We start from the raw sequence: 25,009 nt of genomic DNA, 5'->3' as shown, positions 1-25,009 counted from the left end.
ATCTCCTATCTATCTATCTATCTATCTATCTATCTATCTATCTATCTCCTATCTATCTATCTATCTATCTATCTATCTATCTATCTCCTATCTATCTATCTATCTATCTATCTATCTATCTATCTCCTATCTATCTATCTATCTATCTATCTATCTATCTATCTCCTATCTATCTATCTATCTATCTATCTCCTATCTATCTATCTATCTATCTATCTATCTCCTATCTATCTATCTATCTATCTACCTATCTCTCTATCTATCTATCTATCTATCTATCTCCTATCTATCTATCTATCTATCTATCTATCTATCTCCTATCTATCTATCTATCTATCTATCTATCTATCTATCTATCTCCTATCTATCTACCTATCTACTATCTATCTATCTATCTATCTATCTATCTATCTCCTATCTATCTATCTATCTATCTATCTATCTATCTCCTATCTATCTACCTATCTACCTTCTATCTATCTATCTATCTATCTATCTATCTATCTCCTATCTATCTACCTCCTATCTACCTCCTATCTATCTCCTATCTATCTATCTATCTATCTATCTATCTATCTACCATCTATCTATCTATCTATCTATCTATCTATCTATGTCCTATCTATCTATCTATCTATCTATCTATCTCCTATCTATCTACCTATCTACCTCCTATCTATCTATCTATCTATCTATCTATCTATCTCCTATCTATCTATCTATCTATCTATCTATCTATCTATCTATCTCCTATCTATCTACCTCCTATCTACCTCCTATCTATCTCCTATCTATCTATCTATCTATCTATCTATCTATCTATCTATCTATCTACCTCCTATCTATCTCCTATCTATCTATCTATCTATCTATCTATCTATCTATCTATCTCCTATCTATCTATCTATCTATCTATCTATCTATCTATCTCCTATCTATCTATCTATCTATCTATCTATCTATCTCCTATCTATATCCTATCTATCTATCTATCTATCTCTATCTCTCTCTATCTATCTATCTATCTATCTATCTATCTCCTATCTATCTATCTATCTATCTATCTATCTATCTATCTATCTATCTATCTATCTATCTATCTACCTATCTCTGTATCTATCTCTATATCTATCTATCTATCTATCTATCTATCTATCTATCTATCTATCTATCTATCTATCTCTCTATCTATCTCTATCTATCTATCTTCTATCTATCTATCTATCTATCTATCTATCTATCTACCTACCTATCTATCTATCTATCTATCTATCTATCTATCTATCTATCTCTCTATCTCTCTCTCTCTCTCTCTCTCTCTCTCTCTCTCTCTCTCTCTCTATCTATCTCTCTATCTCTCTATCTATCTCTCTATCTCTCTATCTGTATATACTGTATTTTATTGTCTGTGATCCTATGGCATTGGACAACTGCTGTTACCATGAGGACGGCGGGGACACATCCATCCTGCTGGGTGTTCCAGTATTGCGGGGCCATGTGATCTCAGCAGTGCGCTGTCTAATTAGAGTGCAGGCTGCTTGGCACAGCGATAGACTGCAGAACCAGACACGCATAGCAGGATCATTACATCTGACACATTTTGCAGTAGCCATGCAGACACGTTATTGCTTTCTTTTGTCTGGCATCCATTAACCAAATTGCAAATTACAGGCTTCATGACTTGTTTTTTATGTATTGTATTGCCCTCCCGTAGCATGTGCGTCATGGCGGGACCTCATGTACACCTCCACTATTTACATAGTAACTTCCATGTCCTTGCGTCATCCATGAATACCGCGCTGCGTCCTTTCCCGTGACGTCCTCCGCTAACCAGAGCATCTTCGCACCTTCTCTTTGCAGTCTCACCTCTCGGCAGTGTAACATCTGCCAGCTCCGCTGTGTCTCCTGTTCCCAGCTATCACACTCACACAATCATTTATTCATTTTACTAGCCGCTCATTGCTACACACTGTTCTTGCCGCCTTTTTTTTCCCATTTGCTCCCCGTAGACATCGGGTCTATATTTACTACTTACGTCATTACATACGTCTATATTCCCTCTTTGAACAATACAAGTCTGCAGACTCCCCCATATGACATACATACGCTTCCATATACATTATCTGAATATGTATCCGCAATTCTCTACGGTGCCGCAGAAATATATTGTGTATACCTGCGGTAGCCACATGCTGCACACATGTACAACACATGTCCATTGATATGATCCCTCATCTTATTATCAATATCATATATTTACTCTGGAATACATACAATCCATTAGAGTATAATATAGTGGGATTATTGGTATAAAATGTAACACATAGTAAGTCTAACATCTCCTATCACTGCAGCAGTTACATCAGCAGTTAGTGATATTCCCCTAAGGATACAGTATACCGTCGCTCCTATTGTCTGTATAGTAAAACCTTCCCATTTATTATAATGCACGTGTATTGTAATTACTAAGACATTGTGCTAGGTGACTGTGACATTGAGAATGATCTATTGTGAAGTGACATTTATTGTCAAGGCAATGGCACATTTGCTAGACTGGCCTTTATGACAATAGCAAAGACGAAGGCTTAATAATCTAGATCCTACTGTTTTAACCAATATTCCTATTATTGTATAGTATGAATGCATCACATAGTATATACACAACTAAACATAAGCTTGTATACTGTACATATACAGCAGGCCAGTATAAGCAGTATATGAGATGCTATAGGAGAATACAAGGAGATTTATTAGATAGATAGATAGATAGATAGATAGATAGATAGATAGATAGATAGATAGATAGATTATACAGCTAGTCACATCCTACCTTTTGTCTTCAGATTCGATCCCTGCTTCTGTACTGCAGAATTCTCTGCATTTTGAGGATCCTTCATTTTCTGTAACAGAAGGTTTAGCAGAAATCACTTGATGCTCAATGATCGCCTGCAAAACTGCACAGGCAGCAGCTGAACCAACACAGGTGGGGAGAGGGGAGAGCGAGGGGGGAGACGTGCGGTGGTACAACCACTCCTCAGGAGTATAATGTAGCTGGTACCTCCTAGTCGGGGAGATCTTCTCAATTAATCAGTGTTAATTCCAAATACTCCATATGCAATGTCTTATATATTAGTGATTTTACCATCCGTCCCATATAAACAGGCAAATTATGGTCTAGAGGTGACTGTGTCACCCAAAAAGGGAAAGCTCTAATTGTACACTTCTGGAAAGTTTGTAGAGGGTCGGCAGCTGTAGTTTATTGCGACACAAAAGTGGGAAAGAGCCATAGTCAATATTAACAGATCAATAGGGACACACCAGATGATCCTTTAGCGCCCACAGTAATTGTTCAGTTCCCACAGAGGTTTTTGCTCAACACTAGAGATGATCCAAATTTCAGGAAATATTCAATTTGCATTGAATCCGGATTTCCTCACGCTTTGTGGTATAAAAAAAAATCACATTTTTTCACAAAATGGCTGCTGCATGTTAGGACATAGGGCAGGGAACTCTGGGAACCTACAATGCCATGCGTGCAGCCAATCAGCAGCCAGTCAGATGTGTGATGTCACAGTCCTTTAAGCCCTCGTGACCGCCCACGGAATCGGGAGCGGGTGTTAGCTGTAACTGAAAGCTAACACCCTGATCTGTAACGCCCGGTCTAAGCACAGTTCCAATCGGGGGTTTTAACCCTTTGGATGCTGCAGTCAAACATGACCATGGCATCTAAGGGGTTCCTCCAGACTAAATGTCCCTCTCGGCAACCCCTCGCAGCGGGCTCAGGGAGTGCTGATAAGTATCTTCTGCAGCCCGGGATCTGGCCAGTGACCCTGGGCTGCTATTAGCCTCAAGTACCTGGTTGATCCTGCCCAGAAGTGAGGAAGGCAGCCTATGCATGTATTACAGTCTATAGTGCTGTACTAGCGATCAGTGCGTCACTAGTTCTGGTCCCCTAGTGGGAAATCACTAAAAACCACTGCAAGGCACAAGCTCTCTGCAGCCAGGAAAAAGCTGTATTTTTAATGTGATTCACCACAAATTAATTTGGATCAAACCATATTGGAAAATTTGGGGAAGCTGCCAAATTGAATTTTTGAAAAATTCGCTCATCTCTACTCATCACACTTGGTATCTGGTTTGCAGGCACAAAATGGATTCACCACATTATTCTTTGAAAACACAGACTCAGCTCTGAAATTGCACTACATGAGCAGAATGTCAGACTGGTAGCAGAAGTCTGGACAGAAGACTCAAGAAAACCTTCCTATTATATGAACCTTTTCCCACCTAGCTTGAGTACAAGGCATCAGGCAATAGCGCTGTACAGTTTAAGCATATGCCATCAGTTGGCAAAACGAAGCGATTGCACCACCAGCTGCTTAGCCAGGTGTGTTAAGTTGCAGAACCAGACAGCTGACTTGGTGCATATTACTGTTTCCAGAGTTGGTGATGTGCCGAGTGCAGATGAGGACGAGCAGGAGAACAGCCTTGCTCAATTCCACTACCAGTGCCACCTCCAATGAGAGTGATACCTTTTCGTATAACATGTCATTTCTACATTTGTTCCTGAACGCCCATGGCTGGTCTCTACTTGCTGATCTTGCACATTGTGATTGATTTCTCATTTGGCATAGTAGAAAAAAATTTCCACATGGAAGATGACTGAATGTAGTTGTTGCTGCCATCAGTAGCAGAAACATGCCTGCCATTATCCCAACCAGTGCCACCACCACCATGAGCTACCTAAAGGTCTGGCCCGCCAAGATTTCTGGATGTTGGGCCCACACAATGTCATTACTATCATTGGTATCACCACTGCCACCACCACCCTCTTCAACTGATGTAAATTTTTCACCCTGTCCTGGTTGCCAAGTCCTATCTGTAAATTAATCATCATAGACAATGCCATTATTATCTTCCCCACTTTTTTCTGACCATGCACACCCTCAGAATTTCCACTTCCAGATTCTGCTATGAAGTAGGAGAAGGAACATACTGTAGCCTGACTGAAGATAACATCATACTCAGATGCAATATCCTCCTGTGAATGAAATGAGCGAGCTATGTTCATTCATTCATTCATTCATTCATTCATTCATCTTCATTCTCAGGAAGTACAACAATCCTGTTAGCGATGGCACCAAAACGAAAAGTTGTGTTGCTGTTGCCACCCACATTCTTATTGTTAGTACTTGTTTGAAATTTTTACACTGTCCCTTCCTTTGTCTGTACCCTGTTCTGTTTTTTATACATACGTTTTACATACGTTGCTTAGTTATAGTGATTATAGCGATATGGGAACAATTCTGGCACTGTGTGTATGTCTGTGTGTGTGGCTGTTTTTTTGTTTTTTTTTAAAGTATTTAGAATTTTGTCTCATATACAGCAGGCTAGACTGTATATTGGGTGAACAAACCCAAAAAATATGCTTGAGGATGGAGCCGCATGTTGTGAAGATGCAGCATTTTGGCAGTGGCAGAAAGGTTGCAGCAAGAAATGCAGCATTTTACTGTACCTGCAAAGTTGATGGGATTCTGGATAATCCTATCTACACATTGCCGAAAAAAAAATCTGCAGCAGAAAAGTTGCGTTTTCAACAACGCTCATACTTTTTTTTGTTTTTTGTTTGCTGTGGTTGGCTACTTAGGGTCTTGGACTAAAGAGGACCTTTCTCCACCACCATCGATTCAAGTTCTTAGCATCTGTTAAAAGTTGCTGCTGCATTGTTTCTAGTTCAGGTGGAAATTTTTCTGTAGACCTCACATTCCTGAGCAACAAGTTCAGGTAGTTTTGATGCCTGATGTGCCATTTAAGATCTGTAAACTCAGAAGGGCAATGTCAGGCAAGGGGGTGTGATTCAGAGCTCCAATAAGAGACAGTCAATGTCAGAGCTCAGAAATACAACGTGCGATGGTACAACCACTCCTCAGGAGTATAATGTAGCTGGTACCTCCTAGTCGGGGAGATCTTCTCAATTAATCAGTGTTAATTCCAAATACTCCATATGCAATGTCTTATATATTAGTGATTTTACCATCCGTCCCATATAAACAGGCAAATTATGGTCTAGAGGTGACTGTGTCACCCAAAAAGGGAAAGCTCTAATTGTACACTTCTGGAAAGTTTGTAGAGGGTCGGCGGCTGTAGTTTATTGCGACACAAAAGTGGGAAAGAGCCATAGTCAATATTAACAGATCAACAGGGACACACCAGATGATCCTTTGGTGCCCACAGTAATTGTTCAGTTCCCACAGAGGTTTTTGCTCAACACTAGAGATGAGCAAATCGAAGCAGACGAAGTGGAATTTGATCCAAATTTCAGGAAATATTCAATTTGCATTGAATCCAGATTTCCTCACGCTTTGCGGTAAAAAAAAAAAAAAAAATCACATTTTTTCACAAAATGGCTGCTGCACGTTAGGACATGGGGCAGGAAACTCTGGGAACCTGGGTTCACCCACAATGCCATACATGCAGCCAATCAGCAGCCAGTCAGATGTGTGATGTCACAATCCTTTAAGCCCTCGTGACCGCCCACGGAATCGGGAGCGGGTGTTAGCTGTAACTGAAAGCTAACACCCTGATCTATAACCCCCAGTCTAAGCACAGCTCCTATCGCGGGTTTTATCCCTTTAGATGCTGCAGTCAAACATGACCATGGCATCCAACGGGTTCCTCCACACTACATGTCCCTCTCGGCAACCCCCCGCAGTGGGCTCAGGGAGTGCTGATATGCCTCTACTACAGCCTGGGGTCTAGCCAGTGACCCCAGGTTGCTAGTAGCCCCAAGTACCTGGTTGATCCTGCCCAGAAGTGAGGAAGGCAGCCTATGCATGTATTACAGTCTATAGTGCTGAACTAGCGATCAGTGCGTCACTAGTTCTGGTCCCCTAGTGGGAAATCACTAAAAACCACTGCAAGGCACAAGCTCTCTGCAGCCAGGAAATAGCTGTATTTTTAATGTGATTCACCACAAATTAATTTGGATCAAATCATATTGGAAAATTTGGGGAAGCTGCCAAATTGAATTTTTGAAAAATTCGCTCATCTCTACTCATCACACTTGGTATCTGGTTTGCAGGCACAAAATGGATTCACCACATTATTCTTTGAAAACACAGACTCAGCTCTGAAATTGCACTACATGAGCAGAATGTCAGACTGGTAGCAGAAGTCTGGACAGAAGACTCAAGAAAACCTTCCTATTATATGAACCTTTTCCCACCTAGCTTGAGTACAAGGCATCAGGCAATAGTGCTGTACAGTTTAAGCATATGCCATCAGTTAGCAAAACGAAGCGATTGCACCACCAGCTGCTTAGCCGGGTGTGTTAAGTTGTAGAACCAGACGGCTGACTTGGTGCATATTACTGTTTCCAGAGTTGGTGATGTGCCGAGTGCAGATGAGGACGAGCAGGAGAACAACCTTGCTCAATTCCACTACTAGTGCCACCTCCAATGAGAGTGATACCTTTTCGTATAACATGTCATTTCTACATTTGTTCCTGCACACCCATGGCTGGTCTCTACTTGCTGATCTTGCACATTGTGATTGATTTCTCATTTGGCAAAGTAGAAAAAAAATTTACACATGGAAGATGACTGAATGTAGTTGTTGCTGCCATCAGTAGCAGAAACATGCCTGCCATTATCACAACCAGTGCCACCACCACCATGAGCTACCTCTAGGTCTGGCTCGCCAGGATTTCTGGATGTTGGGCCCACACAATGTCATTACTATCATTGGTATCACCACTGCCACCACCACCCTCTTCAACTGATGTAAACTTATCGCCCTGTCCTGGTTGCCAAGTCCTATCTGTAAATTAATCATCATAGACAATGTCATTATTATCTTCCCCACTTTTTTTCTGACCATGCACACCCTCAGAATTTCCACTTCCAGATTCTCCCTCAGCTCCCTTACCAGAACACCTACTGACAGTAGTACCACACGCCCTGCCACTACTACCTCTACCACCACAGCCATGTCTTTCTCCTTTGCTTGCAAACAATGCTGTCTCATCTTATCCAGCTCATCTAAAAAAGGAGGAACACTGTTTTAACTACAAAAATAGATTTCTTACCAGGTCCCGCATCACTACCAGGGATATGAGTCAGTGTAAAATGTGATTGAAATATGATTGACAGTCCAGAAAGCCCTAGCGGTAAATTTGATGTTATGAAGTAGGAGAAGGAACATACTGTAGCCTGACTGAAGATAACATCATACTCAGATGCAATATCCTCCTGTGAATGCAATGAGCGAGCTATGTTCATTCATTCATCTTCATTCTCAGGAAGTACAACAATCCTGCTAGTGGTGGCGCCAAAACGAAAAGTTGTGTTGCTGTTGCCACCCACATTCTTATTATGCTGCTGCATTGTTTCTAGTTCAGGTGGAAATTTTTCTGTAGACCTCACATTCCTGAGCAACAAGTTCAGTTAGTTTTGATGCCTGATGTGCCATTTAAGATCTGTAAACTCAGAAGGGCAATGTCAGGCAAGGGGGTGTGATTCAGAGCTCCAATAAGAGACAGCCAATGTCAGAGCTCAGAAATACATTTTGGCAAACTGCAGTCTATCCTTTTTTATGTCTCTGTGTCAGCAGTGGGGTCCTCCTGGGTCTTCTGCCTTAGCATTTCATTTCATTCAAATGTTGACAGATAGTTGCTGCTGACACTGTTGCAGTCTGACTCTGCAGGGCTGCTTGAATTTGTTTTGGAACTTGATTCGGGCTCCTTAACCACCATCGGTACTATCCTATTTTCTGTTCTGTCCATGTCCAGAGAAAATAGCTGCAGTCCCATTGATTGTAAACTTCTTAATAATGTTGCACATCATGGCCAAAGGAACATTAAGATTAGAGATGAGCGAACACTGTTCAGATCAGCCAATCCGAACAGCACGCTCTCATAGAAAGGAATGGAAGCACCTGGCACGCAGACTTTGCCGGCCGTTTAACCCCCCGCGTGCCGGCCGCTTCCATTCATTTCTATTGGAGCGTGCTGTGAGCGTGCTGTTCGGAACGGCTGTTCCGAACAGTGTTTGCTCATCTCTAATTAAGATCTCTGAAGATGGACTTGTAACCCTGAGATTGTTGATACTTGTCCACAATTTTGGTTGTCAAGTCCTCAGACAGTTCTCTTTCCCTTTATGTTCTCTATGCTTAGTGTGGCACAACGTAAATATTGAGTCACCTTTACTCCTTTGTATTTGGTTTCAGATGTAATTTTTATATTGCCCACACCTGTTACTTGCAACTTGTGAGTTTGAATGAGCATCACATGCTGGAAACAAAGTTATGTACCAACAATTGTGAAAAGGTGCCTGTTATAAAAGTTTTATTGAGCTTAACATTTTAATCCTATAGATATTGATAATCTAGAGAAAGCGCTTAGTGTGTGAAATGATCGTCGCCTAACGCAATTTGGGTGCCTCTATCCCTATGCTTGCTATTTTAGGCATTGTTTGGAATCAAGTGGACTCTTCCCAAATCCTGGTGAATGCCCCCTTCTTTTTTCTTTTTGCACTGATATACTGATTTGTATTAATGTGCTGAAATACTTATAGTCCCTTAGGCATTTGATACTATGACGTACATAGAAAATATGTGCCTACGTGAGCTACATTGCTATAGAATGCTTTACAGGTGTTCTAGGAGGGAAAATCAGAAGACATGCCGTTTTGCAGAACATTGCAGACTGATGATTTTATCTCAACATCTAAACATACTATGAATCACAGAGACAGATAATTAGACATAACCACAAACATCTGAATTGCTTCCAGGAAAGATTAAGTTACAAGGTATAATATTAAAGGGATTCTATCATTACAAAACGCGTTTTAAACTAAAGGCACGTAGGAATAGCCTATATGATAGCCTTCCTGTTGGTGCCAACAATTTTGTCCGGCCCATTTTTGGAGTTTTGTATGAAATTGTGACCAATTTGCCTTTTTTCTTTGTCTTTTTTTTTTTTTAAGACAGGCCTCCTGTGCACGGTGAAGAAGAGGAGATGGCGGCTCCTGATTCTGTACCCCACCAATCTCACATTGTCACCTGGATTGTTGACCATTCTTCTGCCTGACTCTTCTGTACTGCACTGACCTCTCATTGCTGACCAGACATATGGGATTGTATGTTGAAGGGAAGTATGAAGGCAGAGGGATGATTATACAATGGGACTGTATTATAGAGGATCTGACGGAGGGATTGAGGTTTTTTCTTTACATGGTACTGTATGCTGAAGGAGGCTGAAGAAGGCATGGAACTATATGTTAGAGGGTCAGGGATTGAGATTATTTCTTTACATGGAACAGTGGATCTGAAGGAGGAGATTGAGGTTTATATATGGGACTGTATTTTGGAGGGACGGAAGGGAGGGTAAGAGGCAAGAACAAGCGAGTGATGTGCTTATTATGTGACATAACTTCACAAGTAGAAGCCTGAAAACTTTTGCAATAGGAGTTCACAGTTGCTTTTGGAGGAACATCAGAAAAGGTCATATGAGTAGAGTGCTGCAGGTTTGTGTGTGTGTGTGTGTGTGTGGAGAGGGGGGGATGAGCAGAGGGGCTCTACAGACTGCCTATTGGGGGCGATGAGCCCAATCAGGGTGGCTTAATAGATGGACTCTGCAGTCTGCCTTTTGGGGGGCTGAGCATAGAGGCTCAGGTGCTGCCTATGAATGGATGAGCAGAGAAATGGGGCACTGAGGGCTGCCGATGGAGGGATGAGCAGAGGGGCTTTGCAGACTGCCTATTGGGTTGTGGCATCTGAGCAGAGTGGCTGCTATGAGCCCAATCAGGGTGGTTTAGCACATGGACATGCAGCCTGCTTTTTGAGAGGCTGAACATAGGGGCTCTAGGGCTGCCGATGGGGGAACTGAGCAAAGGGGTTCTGGGGAGGAGCAGAGGGAGTCCAGGTGCTGCCTTTCATAGGGCTGAAAAGAGTACTTTGATGTCTGTCTATGCAGGGGGACTGAGCAGTGGGGTTCTGTGGCTGATAATTGGAGGAGCTGAGCAGAATGCTCTGGAGGATGCCTATGGGGGAATAGAAAGGGTGGGCCCTCAGGTGCTGTCTGGGAGTAAGGGGGGAAACCCTGGGATATTGCCTGGATGTGAGGGGTCTGCCTGGTGGGCAAACAGTGGGGTGCTGCTGTCTCCTGAGCTAGGAGAGGGATGGGTCTAGCAGGCTGTCTTGTGGGTTAGGGGGACACCAAAGTACTGCCTCTTTGTGAGGAAGATGTGGGGAGCCCCAGAGTGAAGCGTGTGTGTGGGAGAACAGCCCCTGTATACTTCTGCTTGTTTGTGGGAAGAAATGGGATGCTGCTGCCCGTGTTTTGTGTGTGTTGGGGTGGGGGCCTGCCTGGAGAAAGAGGAAGGGGGTGGTCTTCGGAGCTATATGGTGCATGAGGAGGGGAGGCCTTTGGTGCTGCCTCTGTGTGAGCGACTCGGGGGTGGGGGCAGAATGCTGCCTGTATGTGTGTGATGGCCAATGGGGTCTACTCCTGAAATGGAGATGCCTGTTGGACTAGGAAAGGGGAGGGCCTGGGGGCTGCCTCATGAGTGAAGAAGGGAGCTTGGGGGGCTGCCTGTTGGGCATGAGAAGATATACTCCTTGGGGCTGCCTTGTGGGAGGGCTGCCTGATGAGCAAGGTGGGCGGCAGGTCTGAGGAGCTGTGTAGTGGGTTAGGTGGAGAGTAGGCTTGTGGAGCTGTGTGATGGGCAAGGATGGGTGGGTGGTGTAGTCAATTAACCTTTTCTATTGCAGTCCCTACACTGTAAATTACTCATGGTTAAGTCATAATATTGTGGAAGCGCTGAACTCTGCTCTCAGTTATGACTGCAATGATCCTTTTCTAGCCCAAAAAGAGTTCCTGCATTACTAACCCTGAGTGCAGGGACTCCTTCGGTAGCAGATGAAGTTCCTGCACTCTGGTGCACGGAGCACCCAAGATGTACTACATTGTGTTGCAGATATACAGCTTAACAGCTTTAATGAATATTATGGCCGATACGCTATATCTGTATAGCAGGAGCAGCCCTAAATAACCTGATGGCCGCTATACTGTATCCATGCAGCACCCCTATATAGAGCTAAGTTGGTGTGTGGGGAGGGGCCCTGGGATCCTTCTGTCTGTTTGTGAGAGGCCATGGGGTGCTGTTGCCCGTGTGTTGTTTTTTGCGGGGGGCCTGCTTGGTGTTAATATTCGTTAATGAGTAGAGATGAGCGAGTAGTATTCGATCGAGTAGGTATTTGATCAAATATTACGGTATTCGAAATACTCGTACTCGATCGAATACCACTCGCTATTCGAATGGAAAAGTTCGATGCAGAACCAGCATTGATTGGCCGAATGCTATACAGTCGGCCAATCAATGCTGGTTCTTCTCCTACCTTTAGAAGTCTTCTCTGTGCAGCTTCCCCGCGGCGTCTTCCGGCTCTGAATTCACTCTGCCAGGCATCGGACCTGGGAAGAGCTGACTGCGCATGTCCGCTTGTAGTGCTTGTAGTGCCCGATGCCTGGCAGAGTGAATTCAGAGTCGGAAGATGCCACGGGGACGCTGCACAGAGAAGACTTCTCGGAGGATCCAGCCAGACCCTCACTCGTGGACTTGGTAAGTATAATTTGATCGAACGTTGCCTACCCCTGAAACAAGCATTTTCCCCCCATAGGCTATAATAGGGTTTGATATTCGATTCGAGTAGTCGAATATTGAGGGGCTACTCGAAACGAATATCGAACCTCGAACATTTTACTGTTCGCTCATCTCTATTAATGAGTTAAAATTTCAAAATATACATTTATAATAAAATATTTTAGCGTTACTGTACTTACGCTATGTTCTCAATAGCGTTAGGGTTTCTGTTCTTTGGGTCCATTTGAGGACCTGAAAAATGGAAACCAGTTAAAACCACTTAAAAAACAGTTACTTGTGGAACCATTATAGTCTGTGGGGACCCCCAGGTTTCCGCCTGAAAAATGTGGAGAGAAAAGAGATTTTTCTCTATGCGTTTTTCAAGCAGAATGGGGAATGGAATCTCCAAATGTAGAGCAAGTGCTAATGTGAAGCAAGCCTTATTTTAAAGGTTACATTGTGACAAATAGAATCAATTTCCAACATTGGTGAGACCCAAGCATCGCTGTGGATTAAATGATTAGGCCTTAGGTTTAAAAGGTTTGAGAAGCCTTGGACTAGGTCGTACACTGTATAAATTTGCCCCAATGTTTCTTTTCATTTGACAGACTTTTACGTATAACTAGCAGCAGCCAAAACTCATATCATCATGGCAGTCCAACTGTTCAAGAAGTTGACGTATTCTTCAGTATATCAAAAGTATATGTTTCCAGTCTCGGGTGAAATCATGAATTTGGTTCTATCGTATGTGAAAGAAAAAGTAAGTGACAATTCCAGTCATGCGATCTAATCTGCTAAATGACACCTCTCTGGATTATTTAGGCTAAGGCTCTATGGAGCAAATCGCAACTAAAAAATGCAGTGGAAACAAGTGGTTTTTTTCTGCACCATTTTTTTATTGCATTTTTTTTCTTCCCTTATTAAATCTATAGGGAAAACGTGCGTTGAACCTTATTCACCTTACTGGTAGTGTAACTCGCAGTGTTTGTTTCTGGAGCAGCCAATGACCCTGTGTTTCCTGGGGTCTTGGCTTTAGGTTTGTCACTTAGAATTTGGTATTTGGTGGCAGTTCTTCTTTAAATTGAGTATTTTTATCTTGATGATATTCTTTTCATAGAGACAGGGTTTTTTTTGTCATTGATTATACAAACATTACACATTAGGGAGAGTGTGTGCCTACATAGGCAGTACGGAGACTTACAAGTCATTCCTGCTCCGCTAGGGATTCTGGGTAAAAATATGCAAATCTATTCTCCAGGATGTAATTAGGAGAACAGTGCCTCTGTGTGCTACCCTCTAGAGGGCAGCATCCTTAACATTATGCATGTAAGGATTGGAGTCAGGGTCAGGCAGTGCAAAGTGACACAGCTGGGAAAGCAACCCTGTGCAACTAATGACAAAAGGGGTCGTAGGCCCTGCGGCTATGACTATGCTGTAATATCTGAGATGAGGCAGACCAATGCACTTCCTAATTGAAGTGTGCCTACCACGGCTCCTAACCTTCTATCCGGCGGCTAGGATAAGGGGAGAGGAGGCCCTGAAAGTCCTAGGGACTGGAGTCACGGGGTCACACCTAAACAGAAAGCACAGTGTCAATGCAATGCAAAACAAAAGACTAAACAGCATGGAACCAGGGAGGACCACAAGTCCCAGCAAGACACAGAAGAGAAGGCGAGGTCAGACGAGCAAGAGGTGAAGCCAGGAGATATAATAAAAGGTACCAAATCAAAAGACAAGGGATAGTCAAAAATACAAGCCGGGTCTAAAAACCAAGAAACATATGGAATACAAACAGACAGGGAATCAGACTGAGCAGGGGGACCAGGAAACACAAAGTGAATGGCTGGCAACGATCCATGCCTGGGTGGGGTTTAAATAGCAGCAGAGAACACACCTGATGGCTAACGGCATGGAGACTGAAGGCAAGGAAAAGATTAACCCTTAATGACCTAAGCACACCCAATAGAACTCCTAACACGTCTCCCAGGGAGACGCCGCGCAGCAAGGAGACCGTGGCGACTCCGTATCCTGACAATGCATGACTCAGTTAAAAAGTCTAATTAATCATGATGCAGATTTAATTGCCAAATTAGTATTTCTACTGCCTATGTAGGCACACACTCTCCCTGATGTGTACAATTATCCCCTGACCCTGGTCTATAGTCTCTCACTCTGCCAAATCTGTATCCCTGCGCTATGCTGAGGAAGCCCAATAGGCTGAAACAGCGCTGTCCATAGCTAGAAATCTGATCCTTTTGGGATAGAAATACTAATTTGGCAATTAAATCCGCATCATGATTAATTAGACTTTTTAACTGAGTCATGCATGATGTTAAGGATGCTGCCCTCTAGAGAGCGGTGTGCAGAGTGCTCTGTACTCCTAATTACATCCTGGAGAATAGATTTGCATATTTTATACAAACATTACAAAAAAAGGTCACATAGCAACAATTGGTTTGACTCGCCCCATTTATTTTTTATTTGTTCTACTTAGTCATACAGCATATGCCTATTGTTGTCTGAGTATTCCTAACATAATAAGAGGGAATTAAGACTGGCCCTCCTTGCGCCAATTTTAATGTATTTCCCAACAGGGGCAGAATTTCTCTTATCAATTGTTGTGCACGTAGGTGCACCTGAACACAACACTAGTCGGAAACTGGGGTAGATTTGTTGTGCTGCTCATGCCAGGTAAAGTAAATGAAGAAGACCCTGGCCCACCTAGATTTCAGCCTGACACTCCCCACTGTTAGTGGCAAACTGCGCACAGAAGCTGAGGTGTGGCATAATGGTGCAGATCATCTCTAAATCATTAAGATTTTGAGGCTGTCGCAACTCAGAGCTTCAGCTCCCTCCATAAGTTTTCAAAGAGATTAAGTTCTGGAGACTGGCTAGTCCACTCCAGGACCTGAATGTGCTTCTTTTTGAGCCATTCCTTTGTTGCCTTGGCTGTATGTTTTGGGTTATTGTCTTGCTGAAAGACCCAGCCACGACCCATTTTTAATGTCCTGTAGGAGGACAAAAAGCTTAATTTTTGTCTAATCTGACCACAGCACCTTCTCCCAATCACTCTCAGAACCATCCAGATTGGTCAGATGAGACAAAAATTGAGCTCTTTGGCATTAACTCAAATCGCTGTGTTTGAAGGAAGAGAAATGCTGCCTATGACCCAAAGAACACCGTTTCTCTGCTAAGGGTACAAGACTACTTCACCACATCAATTGGAGAATGGTTGGAGCCATGTACTGTAAAATCCTGAAGGACAACCTCTTCTCGGCCACGACATTAAAAATGAGTCATTGCTGGGTCATCCAGCAGGACAATGATCCGAAACATACAGCCAAGGCAACAAAAGAGCGGTTCAAAAAGAAACGCATTAAGGGCATGGAGTGGCTTAGCCGGTCTCCGGCCCTTAATCCCATAGAAAACTTATGGAGGGAGCCGAAGCTCCGAGTTACCAAATGACAATCTCAAAATCTTAATGATTTAAAGAAGATCTGTAAAGTGAAGTGGACCAAAATTCCTCGTGACATGTGCGCAAACCTCGTCATCAACTACAAAAAACGGGTGACTGCTGTGCGCACCAACCAGGGTTTTGCCACCAAATCTTGTTTGCTAGAGAGATCAAATACTTATTTCTCTACACAAAATGTAAATAAATTTATACAATGTGATTTTCTGGATTTTATTTTTGATGATTTATCTCTCACTGTTAAAATAGCCCTTAAAATTATAGACTGTTCATGTCTTTGTCAGTGGTCAAACTTACAAAATCAGCGAGGGATCAAATACTTATTTCCCTCAGAGTGTGTGTGTGCGTGCGCGTGTGCGTGCGTGGAGCAAAAGAAAAGGGAGTCATGTACTAGGGAAGGGACAAGCAAAGGGGGTCATATACTGAATGGGGGCCAAAAAAAGGGGTCATGTACCGTGTGGGGGCCAAATATGGATATTTTTTTGAGCTGCAAATGGGGTGTATGGTCTACAACAGGGGTGCCCAATACGTTGATCGCGATCTACTGGTAGATCGCAAAGGACGTATGGGTCGATCGCGGGGTGCAGGGATCCCCGCTGTCTGCTTCTTCACAGTGCAGGCTGAGAGTCATCTCCGGACACTGGCAGGCTGAGGCTGCCGCAGCCCCAGCCTGCCAGTGTCCAGAGATAACTCAGCCTGTGCTGTGAAGAAGCAGACAGCGGGGATCCCTGGGCAGCCACAGAACGCCGCTGTCTCCTGCTGTCACAATCCGCCTGGCCCCGCCCACATGTCAGGCCATGCCTACAGATACGCCCGCCCTGCCCGGTCCCGGCCACAGGTCCGCCCCGGGCCCGCCCCCGCCCTAGTAGATCTTTTGCCTTGGTCAACTAATAAAGTAGTTCACACGCTGAAGAAGTGTGAGCACCCCTGGTCTACAATTTTAACCTAGCCTCTCTGCTACCTAAGCCAACTCAGGTTCACCCCTGATCAGAAGATGAAAGTAGTCACCATAAGCAGCATCCTATACCTCAACTTCCAACTTGAATTAATAAGGTGTAATCCTAGTGCTAAATTCAGTTTTCATCTAATCTGTTCTCTAATGTAGCGGGTGTGTTATGATGTAGTGTCTGTTTTTGGTAAATATTCCCCATTGTAGTTCCTGGTGATTATATTAGTGATGCTTATACATGTGTACAGATAATTTTTTAGAAGTATACTCGGCTTTCATTCTGTACAAAGTGCAGTATATTTGCATGTAGGTGGAAAGCATATCAGTCTTCAGTATACTCTGGCTTTGTCTTTAGACAAATGGACGGCCACTTGAAATGGCGGTGGATGTCGGCTGTGGGACTGGACGTTACACTTTACCTCTAGCTCCTCACTTCAAGAAGGTCCTGGGAATAGACATTAGTGGCTCCCAAATAAATGTGGCTAAACAGTATTGTCCAGCAAAGAATGTGTCGTACATGTGAGTATTATCAGGTCTGATGATATAATAAGAGAGATAGATGACACAAATCACATTGGTAATCCTGTTTCTTCTATCTATAGGGTGGCCCCGGCTGAGAAGTTGCCCCTGAGGACGGCTTCTGTGGACCTGGTGAATGCTGGTCTTGCTGCTCATTGGTTCACAGTAGATAAATTTGCCAGTGAAGCAGTCCGAGTACTGAAGACAAAAGGATGCTTGGCTCTGCATGCATTTTATCCAGCCACTGAGATTGAATACAAGGACTTGTCACATGACCTAAGTTTAGTAATGTCAGAGGTAACAAACTGGTGAAAATTAGTTATTATGCAGCAATCATTTTTGCACTTTTCATTTTGTATCCTAAAATTCTGCTGAGATGTCATTCCAGCAACCCAGTGTAGGTGTGCAAGGAGGACAGATTTACAGCTCATGATGGCGGTCGTTGACTTCACTAACCCTCCAGTACTCCACAAAAAATGACATGGGGGCCTATAGTGTGTATGATGGCAATACTAGCAATCGAAGTTGACTCCTGCCATGGGTGTGAATAGAGACTGTGGTATCTAGGGCCCCTTCACACGGAGGACACGCTGGCTGATTTTGAACGTGTAAACGTTCCGAATCAGCAGCGTTTAAAACAGGTCCCATTGCTTTCTATGGGAGCGGCATACGCAGGCTCCCCATTGAAATGAACGGGAAAAAGCAGCCCATTCATTTCTATGGGGAGCGCACGTATGCCGGCTGTTTTAAACGCTGCTGATTCGGAACGTTTACACGTTTAAAATCAGCCAGCGTATCCTTCGTGTGGCCCCTTCCGGTTAGGCAGAATCCGCCTCAAAATCCAGTGCACTGTCGGCTTTCTAGTGGTGTATAAAACTGCATGTGCCCCAGGAGTTGAAAGGTCCTCTTTAACCACTTCAGTACCAGGCCATTTTGTGGTCCAGGACCAGACACATTTTAGGTTTATTTTGTATGTGCAGTTTTGAGGGCTGTAACATTTTTCTCATATGTCTCATTCAACTAATTTTTGCGTCTTTTTTCGGGGATACATAGGGCTTTATTTTTATGTTGTTTTTATTTTCAAATGTGTTTTAATTTTTTTTTTTTATCCAGGAAAATATAAACAAAATAGGAGGGAAATTTTGCCTGTTTTTCACTTTTCTTTTTTTTAATAACACAAAGTACAACTGAAAGACTTTATAAAATAGTTTTTCCTCTCCATTACGGTAACTTTTATTTTTTATGATGTCGTCGGGGGTGGGGCTATAACCTTTAATAATGTCATTTTATTGGCGTATTATTTTATTTAATATTTTACTTATTTTTTTTTAATTATTTTATTTCATTTTTTAAAAAACTTTTTGATTAATTTTTGAATATTTTTTTTCAGATGGTGTCCCCATAAGGTCATAAGAGACCTTTGGGGACATCTGATCATTTTCTTTTTTTTGTTAGGGAGGCTGATTTCCCCTGCTACTGAGGCTGGTACATTTAGCCCCAGTTGCAGGAGGAATACAGCCTCCTGCACGCTGTATACACAGTATACAGAGCTGATCTGGGTCCTGTAGGACCCAGCAGCTCTTGCAAGACGCTGCTCCCAGCGGATCACGTGATCGCCGTGTCAGAGGGCGGCCGCATCATGGCGGCGCCCATAGCTGTGTATACAGCGCTCATTGAGCGCTGTATACACAGCGATTGAGATGGCTGTGAAGGGAATAAACCTTCCCTGTCTTCTCTCTGTGAGCTCTGGCTGAAGTTACAGCTGGCTCCCAGTGAAAGCAGCTGCACGAACTTGTGCAGCCGCTGTGTTCTGATTGGACGTACCAGTATGTCCTGTCAGAACAAGGCAACCACTTCCCGGACGTTTATAGTCTATGGGCGGTCCGGACGTGGTTAAGGGGTTAAGTGTCATGTCATAGTGTCTAAAGTCAACTTATTATTATTGCCAGGATTGCGGGACACTCCAATCCTGATAAAAAAAAACAAAAAAAAAAACAATAATTTTAATCTTTATTAATAATCCTTTTTTTTTTTTTTTTTTTTTGCAGGTGTGGAATACCTTGTACCAGTATGATGATATAAGTACACAACACATGTTCTGTCAGTACCAATCTATATATCAGGCTATTGCACTAAAGGACAAGGAAAGGTAAGTTTTTACATACAAGTGCAATATCAATAAATTTGAATATCAAAAAGGTTTTTTTTGTTTTTAGTAATTCAATTGAAAAAGTGAACCCCATATATTATATTGAGTCATTACAAACAGAGGGAACTTTTTCAAGTGTTTATTTCTGTTAATGTTGATGATGATGGCTTACAGCCAAGGAAGACCCAAAAGTCATTATTTCAGAAAATTAGAATACTTAACCCAAAACAGATACAAAGGCTTCCTAAGCGTTTAAAAAGGTCCCTTGGTCTGGTTCAGTGGGTGACATAATCATGGAGAAGACTGCTGACTTGACAGATGTCCAGAAGACAGTCATTGACACACTCCAAAAGTTCATGGCTATAGAAGCTGTCTGTTCACAGAGTGCTATGTCAAAGCATATTAATGGAAAGTTGAGTGGAAGGAAAAGTGTGGTAGCAACCGGGATAATCGCAGCCTTGATAGGATTGTTAAGAAAAGGCCATTCAAAAATTTTGGAGAGATTCACAAGGAGCGGCCTGCTGCTGGAGTCAGTGCTTCAAGAGCCACCACAAACAGACGTATCCAGGACAAGGGCTACAAGTGTCGCATTCCATGTGTCAAGCCACTTGGGACCAATAGACAACGCCAGAAGCGTCTTACCTGGGCCAAGGAGAGAAAGAACAGGACTGTTGCTCAGTGGTCAAAGGTGGTGTTTTCAGAAGAAAGTAAATCTTGCATTTGATTTGGAAGGTCTCAGAGTCTGGAGGAAGAGTGGAGAGGCTGCTGTACACAATCCAATCTGCTTGAGGTCTAGTGTGAAGTTTCCACAATCAGTGATGGCTTGGGGAGCCATGTCATCTGCTGGTGTAAGTCTACTGTCTGTATTGTCAAGAGGAAGATGAGACCCCAGACCCAACAATGCAGATGAGCTGAAGGCTGCTATCATACAACCTGGGCTTCCATAACACCTCTGCCGTGCCACAGGCTGATCCCTCCATGTAACATTGCCGCATTGATGCCGTCATTCATGCAAAAGGAGCCCCGACCAAGTACTGAGGTCATTTACAGGACAGACTTTTCATTTCGCCAACATTTCTGTGTTAACTATTTTTTTTTACACTTGGTCTTATATAATATTTTAAATAACTTGGATAATGACATTTCTTTGGTTGTAAGGGAGCCTTCACACGGTGTTACGGTGCGCTCATTCTTATCGTAAAAACACGTTCAGAATGAGCGCGTAAAAAGCAGCTCCCATTGACTTGAATGGGAGCCAGCATACGTGCGCTACCCATTGAAATCAATGGGAGGCTTTTTTCCCTATTGCTTTCAATGCATTACGGGCGTAATACATTGAAACTATATACTATCTACTATAGTTTTTTGGGCAATTCTGCCCCGTTTTGCTTAGAGAATTTAAACCATTGGTGTTGGTCTTATAATGATGAATAAATGTTAATTGAAATATCACATTTTGTGTAATTTTTCAAATAAATAAAATCACCAGAACATATTCTTCTCTTTTAGGATCACAGATGTATCGGTCAAAATTCAGATGGACATTCACGAAATTATTGGCTTTATCCAGTCAATTTTTATGTTTCAGGGATTTGTAGAGAAAGATGTAAAAGGTGCAGAAGAATTTCTTATACAGACTGAAAAACGGTATAGTAGAGATATGGTGCATGTTTTTATAATTTTTTTTTATTGGCAATTTCACATAACAGAAAATATACAAACTCTGGAAAAAAGCTCATGACATGAAAATTACATTTCAGTAGGGTTGAGCCGATCTTGAGATTTCAGGATCGATTTTAAAATCCGATTTCCGATCATTTTCCAGCCGATCCCAATCGTAATGGTGAAATTTGCTCGATCACCGATCAGGATCCGATCTTTCCTGATCCCGATCGCTCAACCCTAGTCCGTGCTTCTTTGTGGGAAAAGTCACTTTTAGGATTGAGCCAATCTTGAGATTTCAAAATCCGATTTCCGATCATTTTCCACCAAATCCCGATCGAGTAAATTTCACAATCGGGATCGGCTGGAAAATGATTTTGAAATGTCAAGATCAGCTCAACCCTAAAAGTGACTTTTCCTATAAAGAAGCATGGGAAAGATTGGATCCCAATCGGTGATCGAACAAATTTCACGATCGAGATCGGTATCCGATCTTTTCCAATCCCGATCGCTCAACCCTACATTTCAGTAATATAAAATGGCAAATTACAGATGAGATACATAAGTGTGACAGTAGGATATATAGCATCAAAAGTTGGTATAATCTATGGTACTTATTGGACTGGCGCCAATAAGATAAAGGAGGAAGGAAGAAAAAAAGGAAGGAGGAGAAGAAGAAGAAAGGGGGAGGGGAGAGAGAGAGATAGAGAGAGGGTGAAATTAAATATGATAAATATATGATCAGTGAATATGACCCAGGGGAGGTGAGTTCTATCCATCTTTTCAATTGGACAGTCTTGGAGTAGTCCAAGATGTCCGGAAGATCTATGCCCCCAGCCAATTTCTTCTTTATTAAAACTTTAATGGGAAATCGCGATTGCTTGCTCCGCCATAGAAAAGTGGCTGAATGTGCGGAATACGTTTACATCGCAGGCAAACAAAGCAGCATTTCTAAAGCAATATATTTAGGAAAAGTCTTCAATTTATCTAAGCTACCAGTATAGATAGGATCCTTTAGATGGGACAACCCCTTTAAGCCAGTAAATCTGACTAACACATAGACCGAATTGCACAGATGAAACACTAGTTGTGTGCTGCTACAGTTAGCGTTCCCTCCTAAACAACCATAGGTGAAATACTGTGCTGTCATACATGTGGAAAGAGCAAAACATAATTGGGGGACTTTGCCACTTGTACAGCAATGCAAGCAGAGTTCTCCTTTAAAACCCTTGTTTTTCTTGCAGTTGTGTACTATGTGCTAAATAAGTTGCAGAGACAGATGCTGTTTGTAATGCAAGTCTTATAAAACACTTGACAATTTCTATAATGATGTTATAACATTATACAATAATAATAACAATAATACTTATTGTTACAGATTCCGAGAGATACTTGGAGAAGAGGCTGATACTGTCCGGCTAAATGTGCATATGAAACACTACTGTGTGCTTGCTTCAAACATTAAGATGGAAACTTGCTGAGTCCACATATATGAGCCTTCTCTTTAATTGAACTGACTATTACAATAAGATACACAGTCCAGTCACATTAATGTGACTACCTGTCAAAATCCAGAATAACCAGGAAGAGAGGGGATGTTGTGATGATGTCACTGGGATGTTGAGCCATGCCGACTCCAGTGCCGTGGCCAGCTGCACTAGGTTACGCGGTTGAGCATCCATGGCGCGAACAACCCGATCAAGGTGGTCTCACAGATTCTTGATTGGGTTCAAGTCCGGGGAATTTGCTGACCAAGGGAGTACGGTAAACTCATCCTGGTGCTCCTCCAACCACACACGTACACTGCGAGCTTTATGACATGTCACATTGTCCTGCTTGTAGATGCATCATCCAGAGGAAAAACAATTTACATGTAGGGGGTGAACATGGTCCGCAAGGATAGATGCATACTTGTGTTGATCCACAATGATGAGTGCACCCAGATGGCTGATAACACGTGCCTTCTGCGATTGGTTATTTAACGTTGACGTCAAAAGTAGGCGGTGGTCACATTAATAGGACTGGACTGTGTAGAACAAGACAGACATCCTCAGGTGATAGACTCCCTTTGACTACTCTATTATTTCTGTTATTATGCTATTATTATGTTATTATCTATTATTTCTATGTAATTTTTTCATTTCTAAGGAATGGGATAATTCAAGATAATTCATGAATGTAAAATGTAAGCATGGGAGGATGCACTGTAGTTGGACCATTTATTTTTTTATGAAAAATTTATATAAAATAAATCTGATTAAAAAAACACAAGAATAGAATCTAGTTTTATTTTATGCAACGTACAATAGTAAGAGTCTACGTAAGGCACCAATTTACATATAGTAGATTCTATCGGCTGATGTAGGCGGTTTCATCTGCTTTTTTGAATCAATTGGAAAAACCTATAAGGCTAGGTTGACACTCGCCCTGCACTCTCCTTCATTCGGGTCTGCTAGAACTGCGGTTACCCATGGAACTCTGCCAACTCCATAGACTATATGAGTTTTTGCCATTTTTATACTGAAATTGGAAGAGAGAAAAGACATCTGTGCAGCAATTTTCTCTCTACTGATTTTTGGAAGATTTTTATCTCTGTAGGACGCAGTTGTGAACCTAGTCAGGTTGAGTCTTGGATTGCACAAGCAATGTGACCAAGCAGTAGAATCTATGCTACAAATTTGTTAGGACTGCCCCCCTAGTCAACACCTTAAAGAGAGAAATATGTCTTGGCCTACGAAGACCTGAACACCCTTCTGTAGATTCTAACTGGTCCTGTTTCAAAAGTCAAGAAAATGATGACTAAGCAATAGAGATGAGCGAACAGTAAAATGTCCGAGATTCGATATTCGTTTCGAGTAGCCCCTCAACATTCGACTACTCAAATCGAATATCGAACCCTATTATAGTCTATGGGGGGGAAAATGCTCGTTTCAGGGGTAGGCAACATTCGATCAAATTATACTTACCAAGTCCACGAGTGAAGGTCGGGCTGGATCCTCCGAGCAGTCTTCTACTTGCAGCGTCCCCGCGGCGTCTTCGGGCTCTTCATTCACTCTGCCAGGCATCGGACATGCGCAGTCGTCTCTGCCCAGGCCAGATGCCTGGCTGAGTGAATTCAGAGCCGGAAGACGCCACAGGGAAGCTGCACAGAGAAGACTTCTAAAGGTAGGAGAAGAACCAGCGTTGATTGGCCGACTGTATAGCATTTGGCCAATCAATGCTGGTTCTGAATCGAACTTTTACATTCGAACAGCGAGTGGTACTCAATCGAGTACGAGTATTTCAAATACCATAGAATTCGATCGAATACCTACTCAATCGAGTACTACTCGCTCATCTCTACTAAGCAAGTTGTGTCGAGAGTATGATGGTCACTGGTAGCTCCTACTTGTTAGTCGACTCCCTCGATCACATTATGCAAATGGAGGAATGGAGATGATGAGTGAAGGCAGACAAGATGGTGTCAACTCTACCTAGATATCCTGGAGTGCATTTTGCTTTTTAGAAGACTTTTTTATCTATAGGTGTCAGAAGACCTGCTACCATCTGCCCAATGAGCCTCTCCCCACCACTTTTCTTTCTATCAACTCTTCCTATACTTCTCCCCCTTTTCTCTT

At 42.6% G+C, this 25,009-nt stretch overlaps 2 protein-coding genes across 2 annotated transcripts in view; one reads left to right on the top strand and one right to left on the bottom strand.

Annotated features, from left to right (window-relative positions):
* Positions 1-2,957, bottom strand: part of MREG (melanoregulin) — a 48,591-nt gene extending 45,634 nt beyond the window's left edge. The window contains exon 1 of the mRNA XM_075284403.1: positions 2,831-2,957. Coding sequence (XP_075140504.1) covers positions 2,831-2,897 — 67 coding nt within the window. The 5' untranslated portion in view covers positions 2,898-2,957. The remainder of the gene's footprint in view (positions 1-2,830) is intronic.
* Positions 2,958-13,290: 10,333 nt separating this feature from the next.
* Positions 13,291-22,873, top strand: LOC142216769 (putative methyltransferase DDB_G0268948). The gene is made up of 6 exons (XM_075284802.1): positions 13,291-13,401; positions 17,418-17,581; positions 17,665-17,878; positions 19,630-19,730; positions 21,240-21,377; positions 22,771-22,873. Exons 1-6 carry the CDS (start codon positions 13,291-13,293, stop codon positions 22,871-22,873), a joined length of 831 nt encoding a protein of 276 aa, XP_075140903.1.
* The last annotated feature ends 2,136 nt before the right edge of the window (positions 22,874-25,009 follow it).

Source organism: Leptodactylus fuscus, chromosome 8 (assembly GCF_031893055.1).
Source record: "Leptodactylus fuscus isolate aLepFus1 chromosome 8, aLepFus1.hap2, whole genome shotgun sequence".
Taxonomy (NCBI): Eukaryota; Metazoa; Chordata; class Amphibia; order Anura; family Leptodactylidae; genus Leptodactylus; species Leptodactylus fuscus.
Note: the sequence above shows the minus strand (reverse complement) of the source record. Positions and strands in the feature narration are given on the sequence as shown.